This window comes from Amblyomma mixtum, chromosome 1, assembly GCF_055824585.1.
Source record: "Amblyomma mixtum isolate Tamu chromosome 1, ASM5582458v1, whole genome shotgun sequence".
NCBI classification, from domain to species: domain Eukaryota; kingdom Metazoa; phylum Arthropoda; class Arachnida; order Ixodida; family Ixodidae; genus Amblyomma; species Amblyomma mixtum.
Genome location: NC_143012.1, coordinates 60,916,225 through 60,939,630, shown reverse-complemented (window position 1 = coordinate 60,939,630; position 23,406 = coordinate 60,916,225). Strand labels below are relative to the sequence as shown.

The 23,406-nt window shown below is 45.6% G+C and overlaps 1 protein-coding gene across 1 annotated transcript; it reads left to right on the top strand.

The window, feature by feature from the left end:
* The first annotated feature begins 3,550 nt into the window (after nucleotides 1–3,550).
* Nucleotides 3,551–23,043, top strand: LOC149366441 (sphingomyelin phosphodiesterase-like). The gene is made up of 10 exons (XM_089559058.1): nucleotides 3,551–3,697; nucleotides 4,716–4,946; nucleotides 7,212–7,381; nucleotides 8,222–8,332; nucleotides 8,939–9,019; nucleotides 12,534–12,621; nucleotides 13,116–13,198; nucleotides 15,636–15,828; nucleotides 18,999–19,189; nucleotides 22,935–23,043. The coding sequence occupies exons 1-10, from the start codon at nucleotides 3,551–3,553 to the stop codon at nucleotides 23,041–23,043; spliced, it is 1,404 nt and encodes a 467-aa protein (XP_089415184.1).
* The last annotated feature ends 363 nt before the right edge of the window (nucleotides 23,044–23,406 follow it).

Below are 23,406 nucleotides of genomic sequence, written 5' to 3'. Positions count from 1 at the left end.
CACACGAATGTCTAAGCACTTGTCTTTTGTACTTTTGCCAGCAGGTGCAGAGAACCGCGGTAATGCTTTCATTGGGCTTACACCGGGTGCACGCTGTGCAGACCAGGCAGCAATATATGGCTGCGCCTAAGAACCCTCACTGGAAACGGCTGTATATTTAGAAACGCCTTTACTTAAGGTACATATGTGTCGCCAATATGTGTCGATTTCAAGATTCCATAGCGATTTCACGGCAATTACCTCTGGAGTCCCGCAGGGTTCTATATTTAGTCCTTTATTATTCAATCTATACGTTAACGACCTTGCTAACAATGTGCCAGCTTTGTTGTTTCAGTATGCTGATGACACTGTTATTGTTGCATGTGCAAAGAAATACACTGGTGCGGTTACAGCACTACAGATGGCAGCTATTAAAGCCATGGAGTGGCTTAAGTTTAATCTTATTAATGTTAATACTTCTAAAACAAAACTTATATGCTTTCATAACCCATTAAAACAAGTTGAATTGACTCACCCTGTTTATTTGCATACTTCCTCTTGTTTTAATCGTAACTGTGTGCCAGTAAAATATGTGCAGTCGGTCAAATATCTTGGCCTGATCTTCGACAGTGATCTCTCTTGGAACTCGCACCTTTCTTTTGTTTGCCAAAGGCTTCGTGCTGTATCGTGTGTCCTGTATAACATTAGATATTTTATGCCTTTTTCTGTCCGTAAATGTGTTGCACATGCTCTAGCCTATAGTGTGCTTAGGTACGGAATTACTGTTTATGGTCACTGCACGGTTCGCTGGCAACACAGGGTGAATTCGCTTCTGCGCTTGCTTCTAAAGAATATTGCTTACGACCTTTCCATTGGTAATGAGATTGATATTTTTAGAAGACTAAAGCTTCCAAGTTTTAACTCTTTATTAACAGAAACTATTGTGCTAAAACACTTCTGGTACAGTCAGTTCACCATTCCATATGTTCCTGCTCGGGATTTAAGACCAAAATACCGCTACTGCATTCCTCGCTGCTTAACCCGGTACGGAAAGTGCACACGTCATTACTATGTACCTCCCTGTTTCAATAGCTTGCCACCTACTGTACTCCGCATGAAAACTAAATACACCCTAAAAAAACTTTGCGGTTTGTCTCCGCGTTGCTTCCAGCCCCGTAGTTATTTTATCTATATTACTGTATTAATTTCAAATTACTGTAATCTCTCTTGATGTTGTAATAGTTACATATTTGTTTCACTACGTTTGTTGACCTTTTTCTTTTTTTGTAAATTTCATTGCAACGTCTCTATTTTCCTTTGTTTTGCCAATGTTCGCTGTCTGCCAGGCGCTGCCACTCAAGCCCTTTGAGGCTTTGGTAGGCCTGATTCATGTTGTCTGGCAATTGACGTGAATAAAAGTTCTATCTATCTATCTACATTTGAGCGTCACATAAAGCTTACGCAGGCACTGCATTAGAATCCAAAACATTGAGGAGACGAAAAGTGCGAGCTCACATGTAGCAGGTGCCTCCCGAGGACAATGAAACCGGAAAAAAAAAAATAAACGACAACGTGATGACGACAATGATGATGTTTTTAGAGGGTGAAGACATTAGAGAGAGAGGCGCCTAGATTTGAGCGTGTCAGAAATCGCTAGAGAAGAATGAATGATCCGCTCCGACAGAGGGCGTCAGGCATTCGTGAGTGGTACTGAAATAACAGTTTTACGTACTGAAGACTGAGTGTTCGTTAAGCTAGGAGGGGGGGGGGGGGGGACTATAGACGACAAAAGATATAAATGACGAGTGCAATCACGGTTAATTTAGTGGAACCAATCTCAAACAACATCGCTGTGTCATCTGTCTTACATGAGTGTAATCTGCCCTACAATTTGTTTACCATGTAATACCATATCACACCATATTATACCATGGCATGTCATACTTCATTAAACGCAGGAGGTGATCGCCCTGTCCTCTAGAATGCATATGCCAAGCTGCAGCATTTGCAGCTGGGCGGCGGGCAAAGTGCTCAAGGACATCCGGCACGGCGTGTCTGAAGCCGTGATCGCCGACAACCTCAGCAACGAGTGCAAGCTGCTCGGGTTAGCCGGCACAGACCGCGTCTGCGACGGGCTCGTCAACAATTTCAAGGTGCGTCGCATACTTGTCAATATTTGAACAGCGGCCGCACAGCTACCTTGATTTGGTATTAGGCCATGCACGTAAGAAAAAGCCCGAAAGGTACACTTAGGCAAAGACGTAGGCTTCTTCCGATCGGAAAAGAGAACTAAACCTATAAAAGGCGTTTATCCGGTGATCTGGCGTACCAGCAGCCGACTTCTTCTCTTGTGTTGAGGTTTCGTGACCAAGCCGAAAGGAAGTTTACACTTTTTCTTGAGGTTCCGGTACAATGACATTTCTTCTAAAGTTGGGCTATCTCTTCCTGTTAAAAAGTAAAATGCCGCTCCCCTCGTGATGTTTCTACTGACTCTAACCGTTGGTTAGCTTTGCTGACTCGTCAGAGTTTACTTTTTTGAGAGCACGAGGGTTTTAGTCTATACAGCTAGGCCTTCCATTGCCCTCTTGCATCATGCGGCGCAGAGAAAACTGCTGCAGTGGTTCGCCAAACAGTCGCTTTGTACCGCATATCGCCCCATGGTCAGGTTCCTGTAAACTTTTTGCCCAGATTTATGTCTGCCGTTGGTGGTCGCGAAAGGAACGGTGCCGAGAGACACAGAACAGCCGGAGAGTTCATAGCCCTTCCTTACTGGATGAAGGCGAAAGTAAAAGGCACTCATCCCAATCAGTACAGGCAATCGGCCCAATATTGATGGATGGTCTTACTGCGGTCCTTCGTAAGACAGGCCTTTGCCAATACGTTTCCATTATTGGGCCGACTATCGGTGCTGGATGTGATGGGCTGCGCGGCGTCAGTGCGCAATAAAGATCCTAAGGTGTGTTTAAATTATTCCAGAGACCCCACTATGGCACCTCTTTCTCCCTTCCTTTTTTCTCTGTCTCCTTCAAAAGCTCATCACGGCGTGTATCGAGTATGCACCGAGAAATGATGCAGTTATTCTGCGCTTTCCTCTCCTCAAAACTATATTGTGTTGTTTTTTAACAAACAACGGCCCTAAGGGCACTACTAGTGTGTCCTCCATACAGCGGCCTAATAGCCGTTCCCGTTCAGACTGCTTACACTGGCAATTACTTAGAACCAGGCGGTAGATGAAGTGGACTGTTACGGCCAGTCAGATGTACAGTCTTTGTAAAACGTACACAGCCCTTGGGGTCTGCTTCTAAGCCCTACAGCGCAGCTCCTCTTGCATACTCGGGGGCCTTAATCTCTCGAAGGCAGGAGGAACTGAAGTCCTTGACGATCCGAAAATTAGGAGCATCAAGTCTGTCAACTAGCCCCGGTACGCGGCTTGGAATCAAACCTCTTTGGCTGTATATTTTTCACAAACACTGCACTTAGTGTAGCCAGCTCATAGCGTGAAGAGAGATTCGCTTTTGAGGCACACAGCCAGGTCACTCGTAACCGTGTGCAGGACGAGTTCTTCTACGTTATGAAACGGACCACTCTGAGCGCGAAGCAGATGTGCAGCTCGGTGCTGGGGGAAGAGTGCGGAGACAAGGAGGCGTTCAACTGGACCATCACTCTGCCCAGAAAACCCAAAAACCGGAAGCTACACCCCACGCCATCAAGGCCCAAGGTAAGCTGACAGAGCTTAATCATCAGCCGCCGTGTTGTGTTCGTTGCAGGAGGCTCCTCTACTCTTCCAACTTCTATGTCCCTACCCTACATCAGACGCGGCCGCCCTACCGCAAAAGCTTTGGTCTCTGTACCAGAAGGCACAAGCGTGACTATCGTGTATCAGTCGTTTTATTCAAGACATGGGCACAGGCATAGTAAGGAAATACCAAAAATTAGTGCAACTGATATGATAGTGTTTTTGTGAACAAGGAGATAGAAAGCACACTGCGACCATTGGTTTCTGCTCTTTTAATCACGGGGACTTAGATATTTTTCGCAATAATTTGTGGCCTCAGATTTTTCATACATTTTCGCGCCGCCACCCATCTAAGGCCATGAGACTTTACGAGACACAGAACGCGATATTGGTACTTGAAGGGTTCATAACTGAAAACACTTCAGCCGAATTTGTGAATATATCTTCTTTTTTTGTAAAAATTGGAATAGTGTCTCCTCTCGCCATAATTCGGTTTCCTTGTTAGCCACGCGTGCCATTAAACATTATTTTTTGAATGAAACACGTCGTTGACAGTCAGCGACTTGTCATACTCACGTAAATGTCTGCCTTTCGCGCTTTTCAAGTCATCACCATCATCAACCTGATTACGCTCACTGCAGGACAAAGGCCTTTCCCATATCCCTCCAATTAACCATGTCCTTTGCCAACTGCGGACACCATATCCCCACAAACCTCTTAATCTAATCGGCCTGCCTAACTAACTTTATGCCGTCCCCTGCTACGCTTGCTTTCTCTTCGTTACCCTTAAGTACCAGCGGTTATCTTGCCCTCGCATTACATGCCCTGCCCAAGCCCATTTCTTCGTCTTGACATCGACTAGGACGTCGTTAATCAGCGTTTGTTTCCTCGACCAGTCTGCCCGCTTCCGATCTCTTAGCCTCCCATCTTTCAAGTACTTCATCGAATAAGCAGCAACCTGCCCAAGTAACCACCTCGTGTGTTGCCGCCGATGTCGCAGCCGGGTGCGCCGGTCCTCCGCTTCCTGCACATCAGTGACACTCACGTCGACCTGCGGTACTCAGAGGGTAGCCGCGCCGACTGCCCCGAGCCACTGTGTTGTCGCGAGGAAGATGGCAAGGCCAACTGGATTGCCAACACTCCAGCAGGACACTGGGGCGCCCTGCGCAACTGTGACCTGCCCGCAAGGACGTTCGAGAACATGTTGCAGAACGTCAGCGACCACCACAAGGTATGCCATTCTCGTACCATACCGAGGACATTTCTCTCCAGGAGCACTGGGTCTGGAAAGCAGTCCATTAAAAGAGTACTTTGTTTTCAAACCTGGAACTATACACACATGCACGCTAAGGTGATGACAAACTTAGCAGTGTTGTTTCACAGGTTCAGTTTTGCGGCGCGGAAATACATTTCAAACATTCTCTGACAAAAATTTTGAAAATTGGACAATTGTAAGATACTGTTATGGAAATACCGAAGGTAATGATTCATTATTCTCATATATAGCTGGTCGAACTTCGATGGAGGCGAAATTCTAGGGGCCCGTGTACTGTGCGTTGTCACTGCACGTTAAAGAATCCCAGGTGGTCGAAATTTCTGGAGCCCTTCAATACGGTGTCCTTCATCGCTTTGGGACGTTAAACTCTGCATAAACCAAACCTTCTCTCTTCTTCTCTTCCCTTTCTTCTCACTTCCCTTTTCTTCTTTTTCACCGATGCCCCCCGCATGAAAACTTCCCATAGGCAAGGAGTTCAACCGCACAAAGAAGAGCAAATCATCACTGAGGTCGTAGGCTCAGAATCGCCGAGTAGGACTAGCGCAGCTGTGTCACCTCTCCCTGAGCAACGACAGTGGTACGTGGAATTTAGCGTCCCGAAGCAGCGCATGGAGGCTGTGAAGAAAATCATAGTGGAAGTCTTCGGATCAGTTTCGACCACCTAGGTTTGGTTTGGTTTATGGGGTTTAACGTCCCAAAGCGACTAAGGCTATGAGAGACGCCGTAGTGGAGGGGCTCCGGAAATTTCGACCACCTGGGGTTCTTTAACGTGCACTGACATCGCACAGTACACGGGCCTCTAGAATTTCTCCTCCAAAGAAATTCCAGCCGCCGCGGCCGGGATCGAACCCGCGTCTTTTGGGTCAGCAGCCGAGCACCATAGCCACTGAGCCACCGCGGCGGCCCACCTAGGGTACTTTAACTTGTTCTGACATCACACAGCGCATGGTGTTTCTGAAGCGATACCATTAGAAAGAGTGACGACTGCATTAGAGCCATTGTCACAATAAAACCCTGCCGCAGGATGTTGCAAATTCTCTGATAGGCCGAGACAGTGATGACGTCACAGGTTTCACGGGACCACCAAGGACCAATCACAGTGCGCTGCCAAGTTTGCAAATACATCAACCCTGAATGAGCTGGAGGCTGCTTCTGTGTCGACATCGCTACCGGAGATGCAAACCGTAAAAAGAGGTGTTAAGTGTCACGTGGCCGGATGGCGTGTTATATTTAATAAACAAAGCTCTTTATGGGCACGAGCAGGATTCGAACGCGAGACGGCGCGAACAGATCAGCTTCGCTGGGCCACTCCGTCATCGCCGCAGCCGAACATCCCGTGTGTTCAACAGCCGGTTTTTCGTGTTGTGCTTTGGATGTCGTCATTGTCATCAACTTCCATCCGTGGGCAGTGGATCCGGATTATACCACTGTCACATTGTTATCATCGCGGCCGCCGCGGTCGGGATTAGCGACTACGGCAGTGAAGATGCTAGATGAAAATTTAGTGAGCTTGATAGCCTGACCATGGTTGGCGGCGCTTCACTTCGAGATGGGTCACAAAAGACAACGGAGGCAGAAGTTCACAGGAGAAGAGTAAGCAAAATCTGCAAATGTGCGACAAGAAAATTATATCTAGTTACGGTGTCACGTCCTTCGCAGACGGCGAAGGACGTGACTGTTCACTTGTCTCTTTCGGCAGGTCAAATCGAAGAACATCATACATGACCACTGCGTGACACCACTCAGCAGTTTCGCTGCCACTGCCATTGCTTCCATGCCTAATTTCTCGGACTGGGTTGAAAATTTGGAGGCGATTCTTTATAACACGTGCGTGCTACGAAATTTTTGCGAAGTGGAATGGTGTACGAATACGACCTCTTTTTAATTTCCACTCAATGACTTGCACGGTATTTTCAGTGACTTGGAAGGCTGTTGTCTGATTTGAGCTAATTAGTACTTTGGAAGCCACAATTATCAGACCACGTTCTATCCGTATGGTCGCATTGTCTTCTTGCAAAGCGGATTTTGTGTACTGCTAAACAGTAGTTTCGTAAGAAGTCTTGAAAACTAAATTTTTAACACCCTGTGTATTCTGAAGGAAAGCATCCGAGCGGAATCACAGAGCTGTTTCTTATTTGTAGTTTCAAAGAAGAATCCAAACGTGATCTGGTTCTGCTGGTGCTGTGTCCGCCTTATGCTGAGGCTTGAGCTCCGTTGCAGGTAGACTACGTCATCTGGACAGGAGACATGGTTCCCCACGATGTCTGGAACACATCGCGCGAGGGCAACCTGGCCGTAACTAAATACACGGCCGATGCGATCGCCAAGTTTCTGCCGGGAGTGCCTGTCTTCCCCGCCGTAGGGAACCACGAGGGTCACCCAGCGAACTGGTGAGTACTGTCAAGGACTCAGCTATAGGCATGACAGCATAGCAGCCAAACTAACGCAGTGATAATTCATGAACTGAATAATGGCTGAGTTTCGTGTTTTAGTACTATTCTTCGCGTCCTTGAGTGCGGTTCCACCTCATGACGTCTTAGTAATGACCTCTCCAGTTTCCTACCTGCGTCCACACCGCTACCAATGTAAAGATAATATATCGCCGTCAACGACACAAGCGCCCTGCATTAGACGCGGTGCTAAACAAGAGGTCACTTGACCCCCTTTTCCCTTCTCTCCGTTAAAATGATCTGCGGTTAGGCCCAAACCGATGCCGCTCAACCTACAAATGTGCCCGTAACAGATACGCAGTAGAACATGGTTCCGTTCCTTCTCATGGCTACGCTAATCAAGTTACAAGAATTAACCGCTCACGTCGCCTCAATAACCAAAGCACGCAACTTTTCCTGCACCCGCTTCTCCACATGTATGAGAGCTGTTTTTTTCCCTCGAGACTTTCTTATTACATGGCAGCGTACGGGTTAATAAACGTATAGTCAGCCCACCTCGAAAACACTTCATAGCATTCATTGCACCAGAACATACATGTATTCTCAAATGATACCTACGCGTTCCGGTTGAACCACTTGTTTGCTGCGAAAATTAAACCATTGCCCTGACATGCGCTACTCCTTTTAGTCTTATTTTTTTTTCTAAAATGCAAAAACACTTTAGGAGTACCTTCCCCTCCGCATGCGTACTCCAGCAAGTGAGCCAGCTCTTGATGAGTGTTATTAAACTCCGTCCCGAGCGGACAAGTTACTCCGGAGCGCGTACTTTGTTATTTGCAGCTTCCCGCCCCCCGAACAGAAAGGCAAGATGTCAGGCTCGTGGATCTTCGAAGCACTCGCACAGCAATGGTCCCGATGGCTGCCTGCGTCGGCCACCGCCACCGTCAGTAGGTGAGCACCTTTGAGAACACTCATAAAACGCTCAGATAAATTCTCGAATTTTGGTGCGCTTACCTCAAGAATGTTCACAATTCCGCCAACTCGGATGCGGCAGATAATGCTCGGCATTCTCAATTCAGTCTTTTTGTGAGGCTGCTGATGGAAGCTAACAGTTGAAAATATACGGAAACAGAAAAATTTCATACAAACGTGAGGAGTCCAGTATACTAGAGGCATTCTGGCATTCCACAAGAGTGCCTGGGAAAAAGTTAGTTTTTGTTTTTACGCTTGCCTGCTGTATGGTGCGTTCGAAAATTTTGCTAACAAATTCGTTGAAGGACTGAAGCAGTAGAATAAAGTCAGGAACGAAAACATCGGGAATATGCTGAAGGAAAAACAGGAAGTTCAGCATGCAGAAGAAACGGACAAAGAACAGCAGTGAGTACATGCCGTTGTCTTCCGTTAAACGCAGGCGCAGCCTCATTACATCAGAGAACACGACGTTAACTGCACCAGTGTCACAAAAGACTACTTTTTAGAATTTAAAGAAAAACAAATAAAACGAGTCCAGTTAACATGGAGTGGGGCATTAACTATGGTGCTACATTGCTGTTCCAGAGCGGGCTTTTACTCGACGAGGCCTTTCCCTGGACTGAAGGTCATCTCCTTGAACACGAACTACTGCAGCAGTCTGAACTGGTAAGAAAACAAACCTAGATGTGCTGTCGTACGCCTCGAGCGCAATGATGCGGATATTTGAATGCATGCGTTGTAGAGAAGGATTCAGCACCATGCCTATCCTGCGCTACCTGACCCATTTCCAAACCAATCTAGGACCCCTATGGCACATCGTCTGACTCTCTAATTAACCCTGTCCTTTGCCAGTTGCGGCCACCGTATTCCCACAGACTTCGTAATCTCATCCGCCCACCTAACTTTCCGGCACCTGCTGCTACGCTTGCCTTCTCCTCTTGGAATTCACTCCGTTATTCTAAAGGACCAACGATTATCTTGCCTTCGCATTACATACCCTGCCCCAGCCCATTTATTCCTCTTGATTTCGACTAGGATGCCATTAACCCGCGTTTGTTCCCTCACCCTCTCCGCCCGCGTCCAGTCTCTTAACGTTACACCTATCATTTTCCTTTCCATAGCTCGCTGCGTTGTCCTTAACTTAAGCTCAACCCTCTCGTTAGCCTCCACATTTCTGCCCCGTTGGTGAGTACCGGCAAGATACAGCTATTATATACTCTTCTCTTGAGGGACCCCTTACGGCACATCTTCATCATCATCACCATCAGCGAGACTACGCCCACTGCGGGAGAAAGGCCTCTCCCATAGCTCTCGAATTAACCCTATCCTGTGCCAGCTGCGCGCACCCTATTCCCGCAAACACATATTCAGCCATCGATTATCTAGCGCAGGCGGCTAAATTATGGTTTTTCTAGAAGATTGCAGTACTCTTCCCTTTCATGTTTCTTTGCCGGCTTTGTGTTTAGTAGGGAAACTCGGCATTAGTTCTGTGAGTACCTGAAAATAATTTGTTAGTACACTGCGGTATAGGTACCTTTCCAAGCAAACAGAAAACTTCGTCGTAGCCATGTCAAGTTTTGGCCCCATACAGCCTCTCAGAGACCGGGCAGACTCTTTTCCTACTACAGGTTTCATCGCTGCAGCAAGAGACATCAATAAGAGGAAAACGCGCGTCATATTTTAGGACATATACTGCGTCGTAACGACATAGTTTTGTTGAGTTTATTTTCCATAGGTTCGTTGCCACCAATGGAAGCGTATGCTCTCCTACTTATCTGCTTATTCATATTATTTCGTCGTTTTACAGCACCGCAGTTAAACCGACGAAGGAGGTGCCACTGCTCTTCGGGTAACCTTTGCGCACATGCTTGAAAAGCAGTAATCCGAAAAGACGTTCTTATTGTCTTTTCAGTAGAACCAGGTGAAATAATCAGTGGAAAAAACTCGCAGTAAGGCATCATAAAAATATGTCTAGTCTCATATTTCGTCGGCTATTGTGCAGGCAAGTGTGACTACAGCTAGATAGTGTCAAAGGAAAGGAACCGCATTACAGATATCTCTGCGCTGCTTTTCAAGTTTTTTTACCCAGAGTATAATGCGGGATTTTTTTTTTTCCTTTAAGCAGAAAGACAGGATGCTATGATGTTTCCTTTCCCACGCAAGAAAGGCTCGCTGTATCGGCGTGTTTCTTTAACAGAATGTCTGGAAGATTCTCCAAAACAAAACCGATAAGCGCTGGGCCTGCTGGCATGTGTGACTATGCCCTTCGGATAAGAACGCAATCGCTATTGAACACACTGTTCGAAGGCTGAGAGTCGACCCTTTCGAAATCGCTGTTGTGTCGGCTGGAAAAAGATAGCCCAGTTAACGTCTTTCCCAGCTTGCTGTGTGTTCTCGATCTCTGCGCTGCGACAGGAGCCGAGTTCACATGAATGCGGCATCAGCGCATTCGCATCAGCTTTTTAGCGCATCGAATTCATGTAAACAGTGATAATGCGCTAGGAAAGCGCGTCGCATCAACGCGCCAGATGGGGGTAGATCGAGAATGGCAAGTCGACTTCAGCGGTGAATGGAAACGATTTTGGAGGTGTCCCTCCTCTTCCTCCCGGTAGTGGCTATACCATACACCCCCCACACACACACCAAGCCAGATAACAAAGCAGACTTTGTTCAAGATGGGTATGACTGGACCCCTCTGCCGCGTGCAATGGGTGAAGGGTCGCTGTTCCGCCAGACTCGATGCGATACGAGTAAACAGTAGCGCATCGGCTGCGCGAGATACGCTAGGAAATGCGATGCGCTACTGTACCATTTATGTAAACGCGGCTAGTGCAGCCCTTGAAAATGTGAGTGCACAGTAGTAAAAGCTGAGACAACAAGACAGCGAGTACATGCTCCCAGACCAACAATAATTTATATTTCGTGGGTAGTGAGACGGACATTTTATTACGGTGCAGCAATGGTAACTCGTCTGGAATCGCACTGATCATCCTGAAGCTAAAACGGGCAAATAGGCAAAAGTCAAGAGCTGGGCAAAAATTGTGTGTAGTACTGACGTATTTATAGAGTCGAGAAAAATTGTTTGCAGTGAGGATTTCGCCCCCATCTTTAGGAAAAAAGTGTCCCTGTGAATTCCACGTCTTGTTTGCCGAACTGAATGAAATTTGCTGCCGACGCCAGATACAGCTCCGCCATAGACTTTCTGACCCCATAGACCTGCCCTAAAGACAGCCATTACTATTCGGCGCAGGCAAATCCTAATGGTGCATTTTTTGTTAGGTTCGTTATTCTGCTGCCAATTCATTACAATCATTCGATGGACTAACTGCTAGCTATCCGGCCATTCTGATTAGTCAACGATACTCTATAGAAACGCGTGTGACAAGCGATATCGTGAGGATTTAATGGCGCCTAGTGAGCACGAGGACCATTTTTTTTACTAAGACCTCTTCTTTCCCTTTTTGTTTCCTCGCACATAAACCAGCAGGAAGAAAAGGAAATCTCCCTAGTCGAAAAATACGACAGAGCCGGTCCCAAAAACAACAGATTTTTTGTCGTCCTATCATTAAGACAGATTTCGCAGCACTATAGAGAAGTCGTTTGTCGTTATAAAAGAACATACTCCGTTGTTACGACAAAACTGGATCTGTCGTTACGACAGGAGACTGCTCAATACAATAGAAAATCCTATTGGTTTGGTTTGGTTTGGTTTATGGGTTTAACGTCCCAAAGCGACTAAGGCTATGAGAGACGCCGTAGTGGAGGGCTCCGGAAATTTCGACCACCTGGGGCTCTTTAACGTGCACTGACATCGCACAGTACACGGGCCTCTAGAATTTCTCCTCCAAAGAAATTCAACAGCCGCGGCCGGGATCGAACCCGCGTCTTTCGGGTCAGCAGCCGAGCACCATAACCACTGAGCCACCGCGGCGGCACGAAAATCCTATTGCGACCACAGGAACTTTTGTTGTCAGGCTGCAAATTACTACAGGAAAGTCTGTTGTGACAACAGAAATCTGCTGTTGTGTTGGGAAGACGCAGTACTGCACAGGACCAGCAGTTGTGATCTTTCTTCCATTCTGATGTGGTTCTCAGGGCTTCCTGTTGGTTTACTTGTATCGCTATGAGCCTAATGGGCCCGCTCGTCACACTATTCTGTTTCCTGTTTTTTCAAACGCAGGTGGCTCTTGATTAACGCCACTGACCCCGCACAGCAGCTTGCGTGGCTTGTTGATGAGCTTCGACACTCTGAGGCCAACGGCGAGAAGGTGAGTTACAAGCACGACTTATGATTTTCTGAGGGGCAATTCCAAGAGTGTTGCCTCGAACCGTTCCTGCTGCTTTCAGCTTAAGGCTCGGCAAGCGCTTTTTGATAATTAAATAGTCTCTAGGCGCAAAAAACAGACAAGACACATAGGTAGGTGACAGGACGAAGCGCCAACTTCCAACTGATTAATTATGATTTAATTATGAACCAAAGCCAACTAGCGCAGCAGCAAGTGCTCTTAGAGTTTGTTGATAAGCAGGGAGTAAACAACGCCATGAGATTCCACGTTATGAGCACGTTCCAAGGACAGTTTAAGAGCGTTCTGTGCTGTTTTATTTCAAGGTACATAAGAAAGATCGCTGACAATGTGAGAACTCAAGTGGGCAAAAGTAGAAAGGGAGGTTATAAAACTTCTCTTGACAGCTACCGCCAGCACTTGTGGAATGTATGGGATATAGTGTAAACTCTCCACCGTTGACTGCATATCTTCCGCAGGTGCACATCATCGCACACATTCCACCCGGCTCCTCCGACTGCCTGCATACCTGGAGTGACAACTATCACCGCGTCCTACAAAGGTGACTTAATTAGTGAAAAGAACTCGCCGAACCTTTTTTTAAAGCGAAAGCTTTACTACTTGCACTTTCAAACCTTTGCCGTGCGACGGCGGTGCACATGAAATGACCTTTCGCATGACCTCTGTGTGACGTCACGCCGAAGAGCTGGGCGACCATCTCGCGCCGTCTGCGAGTAGTGACGGTGCCACCACCGGCGGCCTTAGATTAGATTGGATTAGATTAGATTAGATTAGATTACATTACATTACATTACATTGGATTAAATAGTATTATATTGGATTGGATTGGAATGGAATGGAATGGATTGGATTAGATTACATTAGATTAGATTAGATTACAATAGATTAGATTACATTGGATTGGACTAGATTGGACTGTATAACCGATGCATCACCACAAGTCTAACCACAAGCACCACCACAAGCACCACTACCAGCTGAACCATGGCGTAGGTACGGATATTGCTTTCGCAATTACCGGGCTTAACCAAGCTAAGGCACAGCGAATTTTTTTAATGTCAGTTTCAGTGACATCTGGGGTGTTGCAAATGCGGAGGCCAGTCGTACACTCTAGACATATGGGAGTAAAAAGTGAGTATGCTCTCCTCTAGCGCACTACCCTTTATAAAAGGGAGTGAGAGCTAGAGAGCAGCTCGCTCCTCTTTGCTCTCATGTATCCCTTTTTACAGTGTAGTGCTTAGTAAGCCTCGGTAAGGGTGCTGGATGTGTGCTACGTTTACGCGTTAGGTATTAATGCGAAAGCTTTTAATGCCTCATACTGTCGTTAGCAGACGCGTCAGCAGCCGTGTCGGCAGATTTGTCCGCCTTTCGGCGTCACTGCTTAAATGGAAACTGCGCCGAGGCTGGGAATCGAACCAGGGCCTTTGGCATTTGAAGCGGAGACGCTACCACTCCGCCACGAAGGCTCAAGGTTTGAGCATGAATAAAGGCGCATTTAGTGAATCCATGGGTTTCGTGAATAAAATAAAAGAAATAAAGTGAAGGAAATGAAAAAATTAGAAAATCAGAAAATAAACGAAAATAAAAATAAGATATGAAAATAACAATAAAAAACAATAAAGATAAGAAAAGGAGCAAAAAAATTAAAAAAAGACAAAATATCAAAAATAGAAATGTAAATAGAAACAAACAGTGCGCCAGGAAACGCTTTCGCCTTGCAGCACTTTAGAGAGCCAAAGTGCCCTCTGATTTTTTTGGTTGTATGGGAGGTGTTTGGAGTGCAGGTAGGAGTGCGTTGGACGCACTGTCAAGCAAGCACGTTCCCTTATCCTTCATATGAGATAGGCCTCCCTCCTGGCAGGCGGATCGACTGCGCGATGACTGGGGGGGAGGATTGGAGGAGGGTGTAAGGTTGTGTTTGGAAAGGGTAGTTGCAGCGTTGACAGTGTTGGTGTAGCCGGGTCTGTTAAAGTCGGGGTCGGGATGTATGTATGAATGGGGGGGGGGGGGGGGGGGGGGGTGCGTGGACGCGGCTGGCCAATGCAGCTCTTGGTACACAAACATCTAAACAAGAAATTAGCGCGAAGAAAGAGTATAGAAATGTAGGATGTTTCTTTTTGATGCCCTGAAACCCTAACACCAGCTTGATCAATAAGCAACGGCTAAGTGAAGAGAATCGCACGTAGGGAATTCTGTCAAAAACAGGGCCGTTCGTATAGGGAGTTATCTATTGTCATCATACATTGTTTCCTTCACTGAAGAAAGCATGCCTTTCCCCTCACAGAACACTGCAGTCGCTTCTCTAGACACGGGCACAGTGGCCTAGGTACTTTGTGCAAATTATGTGCCATGTCTTCGATTTTTTTCCCTGCCTCGTTACGTTACAGTGTGGCCAAAAAAATTTCCTAAACTTTCTTTTATTTATTTATTTTATTTATTTAGTACTGCCAGCCGCCTTTTGGTGGCCGAGGCAGGAGTGGGGATACAATTGCACAGTGCTTTGTCAACAGCAAACAACGAAAAAAAAAAAAAGAAGGCCTGCAGGTAGGCAACAAAATTTCTGCCGAACAACACAAATAATAGACGAGTAACAAACACTTTACATTAAAATACAAAACAACACGTGACAAGGGCAACACTCCCGAATCGAACTAAATACCCTAACTTGACCGGCTGGGTTTGATTGCAGACAATAATGTTTCGGCTGACGATAAGGTGACCAGTTCACGAGGTAATGCATTCCAGTCAGCTATCGTTCTTGGAAAGAACGACAGCTTGTATGCAGTGGTTCTGCATTTGGGAACTACAATTGATTTATCGTGTTCGTGCCGAGTTTCTCGTGTTCTGTTATGCTGCATATAAGTGTGAAAGTCTATTCTGGTGTGATTATTGACGATTTCGAATAACATTTTCAAGCGTTGTGACGCAGCGTGAAGTCTCTGAAACGCGTCACCATGGTTTGAACTTGTTGTCTCCAGGTTTAAATCTACGGTGCGTGGTCAGTTCTTCGGCCACTCGCACGCGGACGAGCTGAAGGTGGCTTACGACACTCGTCACCCGAAGCGGGCGCTGGGCGTGGCCTACCTGGCGCCGAGCCTAACCACGTACGGCTCGGGTCATCCCGCCTTCCGCATCTTCACCGTCGACGGCGGCCACAGCGACGCAACTTGGGTGCGTCTCACTCCTGTACAGCCCCGCCGCGGTGGCTCAGTGGTTACGGCGTTCGGCTGCTGACCCGAAAGACGCGGGATCAATCCCGGCCGCGGCGGCCGAATTTCGATGGAGGCGAAATTCTAGAGGCCCGAGTACTGTGCGATGTCAGTCCAGGTCTCAGAACCCGAGGTGGTCGAAATTGCCGAAGCCCTCCACTACGGTGTACCTCATATCCTGAGTTGCTTTGGACGTTAAACCCCAATAAACCAAACTAAACAAATCACTCCTGTACAGCGCAAGAATTTGCTCTTAGCGCTAGCTGCATACGACCACGCCGAACAGAAGCGCCAATGAAATTGGAGAAAGTGCTTAATTTCATATGCAAGAATATGCGCTGGTAAACAATGGACACAGCAGCAAACGAAAACCACGTATATTTGCGACATTTCTGACAAATGATGTGAAGAAATAGGAAAAAGCAGCTAGGTTCACCATGCAAATAACCACGAATTGATTTAAATATTCTTTTTAACCCGGGCTGTAAGTGACTAAATAACTTAAATAATACGACAGTGAGCCAACCTTACCTTTCTTGGTTTACCGCCAGTCTCTGCTGACAGCTCAAAAGTTCTGATATGACTATTTTTCTTTTCTTGCGGTGCATTGTTCTGCCTATTTCGCAGTGCGTTGTATTGAAAAATCACGCTTGTTGTAGTGTGCTGGCAGTGAGCTTTGTCTCCACTTTATTCCGTTGCCTGCGATTATTTTTGTGCTATTACATTCCCACCCTGCTAAAATGCCTTTGGGATTGCCGTATCTCTAAATAATAATAAATAGTAACAATAAATAATACTTCATCGTGTATCGCGTATGTGCGCGCATATGCTGTATGTGTGGTTGATTTACATCTACATTTAATGTGTTTTTTTTCTGGTTTTGTATATTGAACGGGCACTACGTATCAATCCGCCCAACTTATTGATATTTTGGCTGCTTGATCTATTCGTGACTGCTTCATGTGTAACACTTCAGTTGCAAGCTCCTAATTTCTACGCATTCTGAGTATTTGGAACAATGGCGACTTCTTGAGATAATGTTTACTAGTAAGAAAAAGGTGAGTACCCCACAACTGCAACTGGTTAACGTTTCCATTATCAAGAAGCGACCTTTTTAGGATTAATGCAGTTATTGAGATCATCTGGCGCTTCACGTTACTACTCTCAAAAACGCTAAGTGCGAACCAGTGCTGCTAGTAACGCCGAAGAATTTAGCGAGCGTTTAAAGATCCATTTCTTTATAAATGAAATTTAACTATGCCAATTTTGGGCAGACGTCTCAATTCCTGTAATGGCCACTAGTTCACGGGATTTCAGCAGCCAAGCAGATACATTAAGCTTGAGTGAAGTGGAAGTCTTAGTAGAAGGCTCTAATTTAATCTTGACGTAGTGTCCCTTTCCCCAAACCAAAATTTCAGGGCACATACGGCTGCGCGCAAAATTCTAAACTCGCGTCCGAATGCCACATTTTTGCTGATCCGACACGGTGGGTCTTTAATATAGAGAAACAACAGTGATTTTCGGCTTGCATAAGTCACTCTGGGTTGAACTAAACAAAAACTTTAGATGAGTTGATTTCACTCCATGACGGTCCCTTCACCTTTAATCACTTCTGATTGCTTGCTCACTAAATCACAGGTCCGTCCACCCTCAGAGACTTCCAGATTTAGCCTTCCAAGTAAGACCTAACCTCAAAACTGTAAGAGGGTGTACGAAGGTAGAAACGGAGAAAGCTATTATACAAAGAATCATGTGCCCCGATAGGTCCTCATCGGATGCGGTGGAAATTACTAACATGTTTATAACCGCATTGGTCCGGAGAGTAAAAAAATGACTGAGAAGAAAAAATCTTGTTAATGAATGCTCCTGGGGACGGTGCCATCACATGGGGTCGTACATTTTCATACTGTTTTTACTGAAATGTTACTTGCCTAATACGACAATCAGACTCCCAGCGAACCCATTCCTGCTCGCCGATTTCATTCTTTAACTCTGATTCCTGTGTATCCTATACTAGTCGTTCTTGTTTAAACACAACATGCCCTTCACAGCCCCATTATTCAACTCTAGTTTCTGTGCGCCCTCATAATTGTTTGCCTTTCGTCCACTGCTGTCATTACGATAACGTCTTGCAATTCAGAGCTCTCCTTGCACACCCATTATCAGCTTTATCTGGAAGCAAAGCAATTTTTCAGTGATATCCAATTATGTGGTCATGCGCCAGATGCGGCCACCTGGTCCCTGCACACTTCTTGATCTCAATCGCCCACCTCACTTTCTGCCGCTCCCCGCTACGTTGGCATTCAAGACGGAGAGTTTACCTAGTTTGTACATCTTGAAGATAAAAAACAGCGCTCCGACCTGAGACAAGTAAGAAGACAGGACCTGCGCTGTATTTGTATTCTGACGAAATCTACTTTTCTACCCTAAGAGGCCATGGTTGCCTGCTCTCCGCTTTACCCGCTCGTGTTCGTTCCCTAACCTACTCGGCCTGGCTCTCATATCATGAATGACAGTTTACCAATATCCCTCAAGAGAAAGGTATACAACAGCTGTATCTTACCGGTGCTCGCCTATGGGGCAGAAACGTGGAGGCTAACAAAGAGGGTTCAGCTTAAGTTAAGGACAACGCAGCGAGTTATGGAAAGAAAAATGATAGGTGTAACGTTAAGAGATCGGGAGCGGGTGGAGTGGGTAAGGGAACAAACGTGGGTTAATTATATCCTGGTCGAAATCAAGAGGAAGAAATGAGCTTGGGCTGGGCACATAATGCGAAGGCAAGATAACCGGTGGTCCTTAAGGGTAACGGAGTGGATTCCAAGAGAAGGCAAGCGCAGCGGGGGACGGCAGAAAATAAGACGGGCGGATGAGATTAAGAAGTTTGCGGGGATACAGTTGCCGCAGCTGGCGAAGGACAGGATTATTTGGATAGACATGGGAGAGGCCTTTGCCCTGCATTGGGCGTAATCAGGCTTGTGATGGCGATGATGCTGATGAGGGTAGTACTCTGCTGTCTGGTCGTCTTTAACATTACATCCAAGGTCAGCTATTTTGCCGTGAAAACTTTTTGCTATATAGGATTGAAATGTTTGCCTAACCACGCCTTGAACGTGTCGCGTGGTGTCACTGCAGTCGCTCCTGGACCACCACACTTACCTGCTGGATCTGACCGTGGCCAATGCCCAGCCTGACCAGTCACCCCAGTGGGAGCTCGAGTACAGTGCGCGTGCGGCGTACAAGATGCCCAACCTGGCGCCTAAGCAGTGGGACAAAGTTCTCAGGAAAATGGAGCACGACGACGCACTATTCAACAAGTTCTACAAGTAAGGCTGGGCGAAACACTCGCTTTCTTCTCGGAGAAAATTCAAACACAGAAGTGTCTAAATTCCACCATCTTCGGTTTCTTTAGAGAAAATCGTGGCTCATTGCTTTAGTATGACAAACATATTCGCAGCTCTATTTTAGAAAAAAAAAAAGTTTTTCGCGCCGTGGCCGCCATCTTAAGTTTGCAAGCAATAGTATAACCTAGTCTTACAAGAAAATTTTGAAAAATAGCCTTTTTACAGATCATTGTGAAACTTTTTATATAAATAAAAGGCATATTGCGCTTTCATGTCCATAAAGTAGAACAGTATATGATTTATTTTTAGTATGAAAGATTGAAGAAGTCCAAAATGTAGAAATTTCGCTTAGTAAGACACAAGGTGGGGATAGTTGGTGATGTGTTTTCTTTTCTTGAAGTGTATACAGCGGTACATTTTCAGACGAATACAGATAGACGTGTCAGCGCCCGCACTGTCATGTCTATTTTTGTATTCGTCTGAAAATGCAGCGCTGTTTAAATGTCCAAAAATATAGAAACTGGAAATTTTTATCATATTTTATGCTCTCAATGTAGTCATTCCAACTACTTTTGTAAGTTTTCCAGAAGGCAACGAAGCTTATAAAAATGTTTCCGAGATTAAAGGACGTTTGGAGTGTCGGCGAAAAAATTCCAAATTGGAGAAAATATGTTTTATGAGCCATATTCAGTTGTCAATTGCATAGAGAGGTGGTCCTGGTAAAAATATGAATTAAAGTAAGTTGCACAGTGATATTCAATGGCATATATTTCTGGAAGTTTAATCGGAACATTTTTATTTGTTTCACGCCAGAAAATAATTTTGCAAGTTGAGCCCGTGCATTGAAAATAGGCGTTGCTGCGTGCATGTTCTTCAAATACAGCCCACTTATCCGTCGACTGTAAATATGCACAAAACAGACCGTACAAAGGTCCAATACTGACCCGCAAGAGCTGTTTACGTGGGCTGAGAAAGCTATCAGGCGTGTCGTAGCCAATTGGGAGCTTCAATAAATTATTCAAGAAAATGAAGCTAAACTCGCTAGGCAGTTTGCGAGAGCGCTACTACTAAAGGCATACGCAGGCTTCACCACATGACCCCTTCGTCTACATCAACGCTGCATGAGGGACCTACGTCATACTAGGCGACCCAAAAGTTTAAAGTGACGAAATGCGAATGAACTCGAAAGCGGACCTTTAAACACTTAAATATCAAGAGCATGACCACTTGGAGGACCGTGCAGCATTGATTATACTGTATGTCTGCTTGACATCGGCTGTGGCGTGCACTGCAGTGAAGAGCAAGTATGAAGCAACGGCGAGATTGAACGGAGAGACTCAAATTCCAAAATTATTTTGTACCTAAACACAAGAAATGTTCCAATTAAACTTTCAGAAATAAATGCCACTCAATGGGGCTATGCAAATTACTTTCACATATTTGCTAAGACGATCTCACTACCCAACTCATCGCTGATTATGTTTCATAAAGAAATTTTTTTCAAATGTTGAATTTTTTTTTGCTGACGCACCTTACCTTTTTGATCTACGAAACATTTTCCGATGTGGGCGAAATTCTAGAGGCCCGTGTGCTGTGCGATATCAGCGCACGTTAAAGAACCCCAAGTGGTCGAAATTTCCGGAGCCCTTCACTACGGCATCCCTCATAGCCTGAGTCGATTTGGGACGTTAAACACCCATAAACCAAACGAAGCCATCTTTATGGGCTTCTTAGCCTTTTGGAAAACAAAGAGAAAAAGTTGGAACGACTACTGCGAGGACACAAAATTTTATTGAAAACTTCCAAAATTCTAACTGTTGTACCTTCTACCGGGTTCTATATCTTTAAAAATTAAACAAATCCAGTCCAGTGCACTGCATATGAAAGCGCAATTACTTTTGTATATATGAAAAAGCTTCATAGTCATACTGAACAGTTTTTACAAATTTTTTGTGTCTATGTTTTGCTACCACTTGCAAACTTAAGATGGCCCGACGGCACGAAACAATTTTTTTCGCCAAAAACAAGTTGACATAATCTTTCTCATACTAATGAAGTGAGCATGGTTTTTTTAAGAAATCAAAGATCGCCAAGAGCAAGGTCTGGACCTATTGGTGTGGTTGGAATGACCCAGCACACAAACGAGACATTGCGAACGAACCGGACAAAGTCCGGCAAGGCCTCACCCTCAAATCGGATTGTTTCTGTGTCATTGTTGTTAAGCATTTTTCGTAGGTAATGACTTTCTTCTTGTCTCACTAAAATTCGTACGATTACTTAGTAATATAGGCAAGAGATACGCTTTGGCTTGTCAAGACATTATCAAGGTGTCTTATTGGCTAATTATGCGCCCGGAATTTCCTGCGATGAGTGGTTGTACAGTCTTTGTCAAAAGTAACCAGGCTCCATGGTTTGCTTCTCATTCGTATAACAGAACCATCAAGGCTTCCCTAAAGACCAGTAAGTTCTTCGAAGGAGAGAACAGGAGTTCTTCTTACCATACAGATATTTAGAGCTTGAGGGCTGGCATAATAGCTTTAATTTACGACTGAGAAGAAAAACGTGCAGCCTGGTTACTTTTGACAAAGGCTGTACATCAGCTAAGTGTGTCTTGATAGTATACTTAGCACTACGAGGGGGTACCCAAAAGAAACCGGACTAAATTTTTTGGTCGGCAAAGCTTCTGTGGTACCGCGTTTTGCCACTAGGAGCGCATAGAACGAACATTCCAGAGTCAGTAAGCCGAGTACCGTCGTTGAAGGAGGCCAGACTAGTTTAGGCAGAGTTTTAGAGGGACGACTGTTTTGTGTGAATGTCGTTTTTGCAATGGCTGATTTTCGTGAACAGCGTGCGCCGGTGAAATTCTGATTTTCGCTCGGAAAAAGTTGAATGGAAACTCTTGAAATATTAAGAAAGACGTACAAGGACGATGCTATGGGAACAACTCAAGTGTTCCTGAATCGAATCCTGAATCAAAGCAACAATCATGCCAATGGAAACCTCGCCTCAAGAAATCTCGTCAGGTGAAACCAAACCTCAAAACAATGCTGATTTGTTTTTTCGACGTGAGAGGAGTCGTCCATTGAGAATTTGTTCCGCAGGGTCAGACAGTTAGCCATGCTTTCTACTTGGATGTTTTGAAAAGATTGGGCAACAGTGTGCGGTGGAAGCAGCCAGATTTGTGGCGGTCGGGTGACTGGTTTTTCCATCATGGCAATGCCCCTGCTCACACAGCCCTGTCTCTACGACAATTTTGGACCAAAAATGGCATGACCCCTATTCCTCAACCCTCATACTCTCCCGACCTTGCCCCGTGCTACTTTCTTTGTTTCTTAGAATGAAAAAATAGGTGAATGGAAAGCGTTTCGCTGATGTTGCTGAGGTGAAGAAAAAAACGACGGAGGCACTGTCAAGCATCACAAAAGATGAATTTAAACAATGTTTTGAAAAATGGAATGAAAGATTCGACAAGCGTATCATTGCAAGTGGGGAATACTTTGAAGGAGATTGAAGGTCTGTGCTTAAAATGTGAACAAATAAGTTCATACAAAAATAAGTCCGGTTTCTTTTGGGTACCCCCTCGTATTTTATTACACTTGGTTCAGGTTATGTCGAATTGGCGTCAGGAAGCTGAGGCGCATTGAAATTCGTACAGAGCTCTTGACACACGGCTAGTATCGGTCACCAGCCATGAAATAAGAAAACCCACGACGTCTTCCGAACGCAGGTTCTACCACAAGGGCGCACCTGAAAAGAAGCGTTGCAGTCCGACCCGCCGGAAGAAGCTTCTGTGCGAACAAAGGACAGCGCGGTCATCGGATCTCAAGCACTGCTGAACACTTCCGCGACAAACAGCGTCCACAGCGGTGACCTCAACGCCGCATGTTGATTGCCTTCGATCTCAAACGATGCCTTTGGGTCGGGCTGCGGAACACTGATTGCAATACCTTTGACAGAATTTTCCCGACTCACGCTATGTCCCGCTATGTTCCGTCAGCTGTCCCTGTCTGATCCGATATATAAGTATGACTGGCGTCACTCATGTGTAGCCATCACTCGAGCAGTGTGCCGCAAACAGTAACAAAACGAAATTGGGGAGCAGAAAACGTGCTTAAGGCCAAGTGCTCGTCTGCACCTGGCTTCTTTGTACATTGTCCTAGGATTTGAATCAAACACTGCCTTTCGAATACAGAAGCTGC

Excerpts from the sequence above, each read along its gene's own strand:
- LOC149366441 (XM_089559058.1), top strand. The coding sequence starts at position 3,551 with ATGAAACGGACCACTCTGAGCGCGAAGCAGATGTGCAGCTCGGTGCTG. Across the intron at positions 7,382-8,221 it reads GAGGGTCACCCAGCGAACTG|CTTCCCGCCCCCCGAACAGA; the intron begins GTGAGTACTGTC and ends TGTTATTTGCAG. Across the intron at positions 19,190-22,934 it reads CTATTCAACAAGTTCTACAA|GTTCTACCACAAGGGCGCAC; the intron begins GTAAGGCTGGGC and ends TTCCGAACGCAG.